Genomic DNA, 7,917 nt, shown 5'->3' on the forward strand with positions numbered 1-7,917 from the left:
ATGTGTGTGTGTTTTGTGGAAACGTGTGTGTGTGTTTTGTGGAAACGTGTGTGTGTGTGTTTTGTGGAAACGTGTGTGTGTGTTTTGTGGAAACGTGTGTGTGTGTGTTTTGTGGAAATGTGTGTGTGTGTGTGTTTTGTGGAAACTTGTGTGTGTGTTTTGTGGAAACTGTTGTGTGTGTGTTTTGTGGAAATTGCTGTGTGTGTATTTGTTCCTCCAACCCATACTTGACAACTGGTATTGGTTCATTTATGTACCTGTAAATTAACAGTTTGGCAAAAGAAACTTCCATAATGAGAATTGAACTTAAAAAAACCCAAAAAGAACTGGAATCAATTTGATTGACTGAAACCCTTCAAACTGGTGCCTCAGCATGGTTGCAGTTCAGTGACTGAAACAAGTAAAAGAATAAAAGATTATTTACTTTGTCCATTCATGGTGAGGTGCACATTTTCGACAAATGAGCAGTGAACAAAAAAAGTCTTTTAGCACTGTTTTACACTTATCACTCTTTTAACTACCATCTCTTGTATTCCATTTTAAAATCAATGCTAGAATAGATCGGTGGTTTTATTTATTCAAGATTTTCTTTTCTTTTTATCTTCACACATTGGACTTGATGGCTTGAAAATATTCTTATATTGTAGTTGGGTGTCCTTTTTTTTTTTACCCATATCAAGTCCATGGGGTTATCTCTTGAGTAGATTAATGGAGATTCATAGAATAACTACCTCAGGGTCCCATTGTAAAGTCTGGCCTCATGATTTAAACCACTGAAGAGTTTAATATTAAGTGTTTACTGAAATATATTTGTTTGTGTTTTTCCTATTTCTTTATTTTCCTAACAGAATCCTCAGTCTTTTGTGCTGGGATGGGAAACTGTGAACCTGGGAAAGAAGACAATCTCTCTCAATGCGTATGTGGGTCTGTCTGTTTTGATTTGTCTTGCTTATTCAAGACTGAAACTAATGTGGACAAAAGAAAAACTATGGTTGTTATGATTAATCATAAAACAGTCACCCAAAACCTCAACAGAATAGTATGTCACTGGACTGTATACACCTTCAAATATAAAAACAGATCTGCTGTAGAGAGTGAGCGATAGATGCCTGCTATATTGCCAGCACAGAAAAGTTAACAGAAATAATATGAAGTCTTTCTGTACACTAACGTATTTTTTAAACTCTTTTGTTACCATATTTCTATTGAAATATGCTGCAATGAATTTAGTAAAAAGATTTTGTAATTATTAAGTTAGTATTCGAAGCAAAAATTAACACAAAACTTTGATAAGTTTTTATTTAGATCACTTTATAACAGAAAGCTTGTTTCATAGAACCGTAGGTAGCCTCAGATGGTTTGATACCAAAAGGGTTGAGATGTGGTCTCAAGTTGCAATGTTTGTCTCCAGATCCTAGTATTTCTTTTGACATTTTCCCATTTTCTGCTGGCAAAATTTAACTGTTTGCATAAGTCTACTTGAGTAACAAATGTCACTTCTACAATAGAGTTTAGTGGTTGGGATGATGTCAAACTGAAAAAATACTGCTGTAGAAACCATGCCACAACAGACAAAGGAAGTCAAGACAGCTCCCCAACTGGCTAGCTCCATGTCAAACCATCCAACCCATGCTAGCATGGACAATGGACATTGAATGATGATGATGACACACATGCACATATATACACATATGACAGGTTTCTTTCAGTTTCTGTCTACCAATTCCACTCACAAGGTTTTGACTGTTCTGGTGCTACAGTGCAAGACTTTTGTTTAGACATGGCTCTGTGGTTAAGCTTACTTCCCTACCATGTGGTCTTGGTTTCAAACACTGCAGAACACTTTACGAAGCTGTCTTTTAATATAGCCCTGGACCAATCAAAACCTTGTGAGTGGATTTGGTAGATGGGAACTGAAAGAAGCTGGTTAAATGTGTGCATGCATGTGTGTGTGTGTGTGTGTGTGTGTGTGTATCATTGTCTAGATATCACATAATGGTTGTAAATGTGTATTATTGTCATAAAAGCAAAGATGTTCATTTCCAGTCTTCCATGAAAAACATGTATGCCTGGCTGTGGATAAGTATTAACTTGCTTAGCAACAAGTGAAGATTGGTGATGGAAAGAGCATCCAGCAAGTAGAAAATATCAACATATTCCATCTGGCCCATGCTAGCATGAAGAATAGACATATGGTGATGTGTAATAGAAAATTTAGAAGTGAACAGAATTGTATGTAACTATACTCTATAGAGCTATCAGGCCGTGCTATATTTTAGACATCACTGAATTGAATGTCCTGTGGTGGTGGTGGGGAGGGTTTGTGTTATTATGCCTGTCTATCTTGTCAGGTCTTTATACCTTGACATTTTCTCAGTTCTCTTGATTGATATGTTTCTATTCACGAGTCATCACATCGAAATCTATCTCTCTTGTTTTTACTGTTTTTATTGACGCTATGGGGGGGGGGGGGTCAGTTAACTCACTTGCCTCACTTGACATTTAACCACACAGTGTGACATCACCTCTATTTCTGCTGTATTTGCATATTGTTGTTTTGGCCAGGTGGAGGTCAATTTATTGCTCATAATATTAATCCTTTTCTTACCATGTTTCTGCTGAATACACTGGTGTTGTTTCAATAATTTCAAAAATTATGAAGAATTTAGTCGGTGAAATGTAACATGAAATTTTGACAGAATTTTAACCCATAAACTGTGATAGGCCACCTCAGTGGCCAACGCGACAGTGCGATAGGCCACCTCAGTGGCCAACGCGACAGTGCAATAGGCCACCTCAGTGGCTAACGCGACAGGCCACGTGTGTGGCCACGGAAGTAGGGCATGATCTGACCTAATTTTGATGACGTATAATGTATGCGCACGATACCCTTTCACCCCAGAAACAGTGTAGTCAACCACCGAAGGTGTTAAGAAACACTGATTATTTTTTTCGAGTGATAGATCGATGTTGACCTTTACCCAAAATAGGCTCAGCAGTTCGTGTTACATACAGCAAAATCCCAGCAGTTTATGGGTTAAATTTAAATCACTTTAAAACAGAAAGTTTGCACCAAGAAACCAAGGTTGGTTGGGTTGGTATTAAAAGGGTTACACATATTTGGTACCTGTTCCTACCAACAGGTAGTTGAACTGAGGCAAAGTAGAATATAAGAGTACTACTTTTCACTCTTATTCTTCTACTTTATTTTCAGGGCATTAATGGTAAATGGAAAGCCCGAAGGTTCCAGTTGACAGAAGATCACCTTATTTATCATCGGAAATGGAAGAAAAGAATAGGAGTCAGTTCTCTACCGTTGGATGGTTGTTCTGTAGTGTGTCCATGTTTAGATGCAGATTTACCATCCAGTAATCCATCTGTAAGTATTCCATTTTCTTACTAGTTTTGAATTTGGTTCATATCTATCTAAAAAAAATACTTTGTATATATATATATATATATGTATGTATGTATGTGTGTATGCTTGTATGTATATATCTTTTTTTTACAGAATTTTCTTCTACAGAATTTAAGTCAGTCGATAAACAGTGACAAAGCTCTTTTGTTTAACTCAAGACTGCTCTTATCTCAGTGTTTGTGGATATCTCATTTGTTTCGTGCATGTGTAGATAAACTTGCAATTATGTAATTGGTACTCGTGTCGCATTTGTATACAAGTGGTTGTATGTGTATGCTTCATTATTTTTGGTGTGTGTGTGTGTGTTTTACCTTTTTCAGTCATTGCACTGCTATTATCCTGGATTACCACCTTAATCTGTCAGTCTCTTTTGCTGAACTGCTAAATTATGGAGATGAAAATAAACGAATGCCAGTTGCCAAGTCATGGTAGAGATGAACACGCACACACACACACACACACACACACACACACACACACACACACACACACACACACACACACACACACACACACACACACACACACACACACACACACACACACACACACATATGTTGGGTTTCAATGTAGTTTTCCATCTACCAAATTAATTCACAAGGCATTGGTTGGCCAAGACTATAGTAGAAGACAGTTGTGCAAAGTGACACAGTGGGAGTGAACCTAAAACCACGATGCTTGCAAAGGCGAGCTTTTTAACTATACAGCCATGCCTCTATGTTTGTATGTATGTGTATATTCCATATGTACATATGATCATATATGTGTGTGTGTCTGTGTGTGTATTTATTCAGCCTAATGACTTTAAATGGATATTCCCTGGAATGTTTTACAAGTGATTGTATTTGGGGAATGTGAATCATTCAGCTGTATTCTTTCTTGGAGAATCCCGGCGTTTCTAGGCTTTTATGTAAGTCTATTTGTTACACGTCTCAGTGCAAATATGATGTGTACAAATGAAAATCTACAGCTTTAATATAAGTGTTGTAAGATTCCCATTATATCTTTTATCTTGTTTCAGTCATTAAACTGCAACCATGTTGGGGTACTGCTTTGAAGAATTCCCATGGTTTTTTAAATTTTTTTTTAGTTGACTGAATTGGCCCCAGACTTATTATTTTAAAGCCTGGTACATATTCTGTCAGTCTCTTTTGCCCAACTGCTAAGTTATGAGGACGTAAACAAACACCGGTTGTCAAGCAGTGGCGGGGAACACACGCACACACACAATGGGCTTCTTGTCGTTTCTAACTACTATATCCACTCACAAGGCTTTGGTCTCCCTGCGGCTATAGTAGAAGACAGTGGGATTAAATCCGAAACCATGTGGCTGGGAAACCAACTTCTTACCACACAGCCCATGTATACTTGCTTTCTCTTCGTCTCTCTTAAATGCTAACAATCTTAGATGGTTTGATGTAAAATGTATTTGGCTGTCATCAGTTAAGAGATGAGACTTCTTACTTCCAGTGTCTTCATATTTTAGTATAAATAAATCGATACTTTTTCCTTTTTAGTATCTCACCTCTCTCATTGAGGGGCCCCTTGCTACGTCTTAAGAGCCACAAAGGTAATTAACAAATACTCTTGTACTGTGGTGCAAGAAAATCAAAAGACCCTGTTTTTAGTGACATGAAAATACTACTGATGATTTCTTGTCTTTTGTTGGGTCATTATCTTAATTCATAATTATGGTTATATTGTTTGCCTTCATTAATCATTACCCTGCTACTTAATGATACAGCTAACTCATATCACTTAAATATGGAGCTGATGACTGTCCAGAAAAATCTCTACCACTATTACTATTATTGTTGCCGCTGCTGCTGTTATTTATTGAATATAAATGGCTAATTACCATGTATTATTATTGTTGTTCATACTCTCCTGGGTAAGGTATGTTTATGACCCGGTTTTAATCCCAGGTTGAAGCTGTTTTGTTTAATTTATATCCCCTTATTGTTTCTCTGAAGCATGTGGTTACTGTCAGAATGATAATAATGGCAAACAGTAGTTGGCTGGGTGTCAGATTTTTGATAAAAATATCCAAAGTTCATGTCCACCAAAACACTTTACCCTCAAATGTCTTGATTCAAACAGTTTGTGAATGAATGGCATTTTTTGTTGTTGTTGTTGTTGAGCACATGGGAATTCTTTATAATGGTGTAAATGCCACTTTGAAAAGGATGATTAGTTCGAGATACATTTACAGAGAAATTGAAATCTTTCAGAAGAGATCCTTAACCTTTTTGATAAAATCCCACCTGATACCACTCCTTATTCAGTGACACAAACAAGCAATGTTACTGTTTACAAATTGCTATGTGCAGTAAACATAAATATATCTTATTTTAGATAATACAGAAATGAGTGTCTCATCTGTATTATGATGACATTGAAGTGAAATGGCTCAACTGTGAGGAACCAGTGACACTCAGCTTTCTTTGGGATTTGATACCTAAAGGCCTTGGCAAGCTGTAGTATGCAGATAGCAGGATCTGAACTCAGTACTGCAAAAAAGCAAAGCATTTGTCAGTTTTCAACTGATTTTGATTAATTGGCAGTATATCCATAGATAGAACTAAGTCAGTCAAGAGACAAGTTTTTTTAAAAGCGAAGTGTTAGTCATGTTACAAGCAGTTGACCCTTTTGCCTTGTAAATGGCCTCTTTTCAATTATATGTCAGCTGAATATCAGTTCTTGAGAATAGGGTTAGGCAAGGCTGTATAAAATTTAGATGTATTTTGGACAAAAATTGTCAAACTTAACAGATCCTATTAGGATCTGTTAAGTTATTTTTAAGTCAAGTTTTGTGGCTTCATGGCCCATTCAAGTAGAAAGTTGTTGACTGAGATGTATCCAGGTATAGGTGGCTTATCTAGTATCCCTTGAAGAAATTTGGTCAGGGCCTATAGTGGAAAAGAAATTGTGTTGCAGTGTATTTGTGTTGTAAACCTGAATTGTGTAGGGGTTGTTTAGCATATAGCCTCAGCCTTGTATGAATTCTAAATTTGATATTGAGGTCATTGAGCAATGTTGGAGGTCTATTCACTACATTGTGTAAATGATGTTAGTGCTCCTCTGGCACTGGACAGAATAAAGTATAATTAAGAAGTTCACTTTCTTTTGTACCATATGGTTTTAGGTCCAGTCCAGTTGTGTGGTACTTTGGTCAAGTGTCTGCTGTTAGAGCTCTGGGTTGACTAAAACCATGTGAGTGAATTTGATTGATGGAAACTGTGTGGAAACCCATCATATGTGTGTATCTGTGTTTATACTTCACTCCTTCCTATAAAAGTTGTGACATGAGTAGTGGTGCTGTTTTCCTGTCAACAGATCAGAAGCTTGCTTTGTGCCTTTGAAGTCATATGGAATAAGAGATCCCTTACTTGATACTTATGTGGGTTAGTGAGATGAAGGGCATTTGACTGTAAGATGATGCCGTGATAACATATTTGTCTTACTTATGCTAGTATGGAAAAATGAACATGAAATAAATAAATGAATAAGTAGACCCAAATAAGTAAAAGATTCTTTTGTTTTGTTTATGGTGCAGTTTGAAAGAATAATAAGCAAAGGAATGGCTCAAGAATATCAGATATCTGGCTCCGATATCTGATATTAAACACTAAACTATTATCTGATATTAAACACTAACACTATTATTGATTATTAAACACTAAATTTTAAAGTGCACATTGCAAGATGGAATGAAGTAGATTGTGAGATTTAATCACAGAATTTAGAGGAATGACTTTAAATTAAGTGCAAAGCATTATATAGTCAAGTACTCTTCAGTTATTTATACAAATTTTGTATCTTTTCACTTGTTTCATTCCATGCTGGAGCACTGCCTTGATGGGATTAGTTGAACATATTGACCCCTCTACTTATTTTTTAAAGTCTGGTATTCTATCGATACCTTATGCTGAATTGCTAAGTTATGACAATGTAAACAAGCCAACAGCAGCTGTCAAGCAGTGGATGGGCAGATGCAAAGAACACACACACTCACATAACCTATGGGCTTCTGCACGATTTCTGTTTACCATATTCATTCACATTGTGTTGATCAGCTCGGGGCTATAGTAGAAGAAATTTACCCAAGGTGCTGCAACAGTGGAACCGAGCCTGAAATCATATGGTTGCAAAGCAAGCTTAATCATCACATAGCCCGAAGGTTCCAGTTGATCCGATCAACAGAACAGCCTGCTCGTGAAATTAACGTGCAAGTGGCTGAGCACTCCACAGACACGTGTACCCTTAACGTAGTTCTCGGGGATATTCAGCATGACACAGTGTGACAAGGCTGACCCTTTTGAATTACAGGCACAACAGAAACAGGAAGTAAGAGCGAGAGAAAGTTGTGGTGAAAGAGTACAGCAGGGTTCGCCACCATCCCCTGCAGGAGCCTCGTGGAGCTTTAGGTGTTTTCGCTCAATAAACACTCACAACACCCGGTCTGGGAATCGAAACTGCGATCCTATGACCGTGAGTCC

General features: G+C 37.2%; 1 protein-coding gene across 1 annotated transcript in view; it reads left to right on the plus strand.

Annotated features, from left to right (window-relative positions):
- Positions 1-7,917, plus strand: part of LOC106871066 (pleckstrin) — a 113,895-nt gene that overhangs the window by 56,512 nt on the left and 49,466 nt on the right. The window contains exon 2 of the mRNA XM_014917335.2: positions 3,215-3,379. Within this exon, the coding sequence (XP_014772821.1) occupies positions 3,215-3,379 (165 nt within the window). The remainder of the gene's footprint in view (positions 1-3,214; positions 3,380-7,917) is intronic.

Source organism: Octopus bimaculoides, chromosome 5 (genome assembly GCF_001194135.2).
Source record: "Octopus bimaculoides isolate UCB-OBI-ISO-001 chromosome 5, ASM119413v2, whole genome shotgun sequence".
Classification (NCBI taxonomy): Eukaryota; Metazoa; Mollusca; class Cephalopoda; order Octopoda; family Octopodidae; genus Octopus; species Octopus bimaculoides.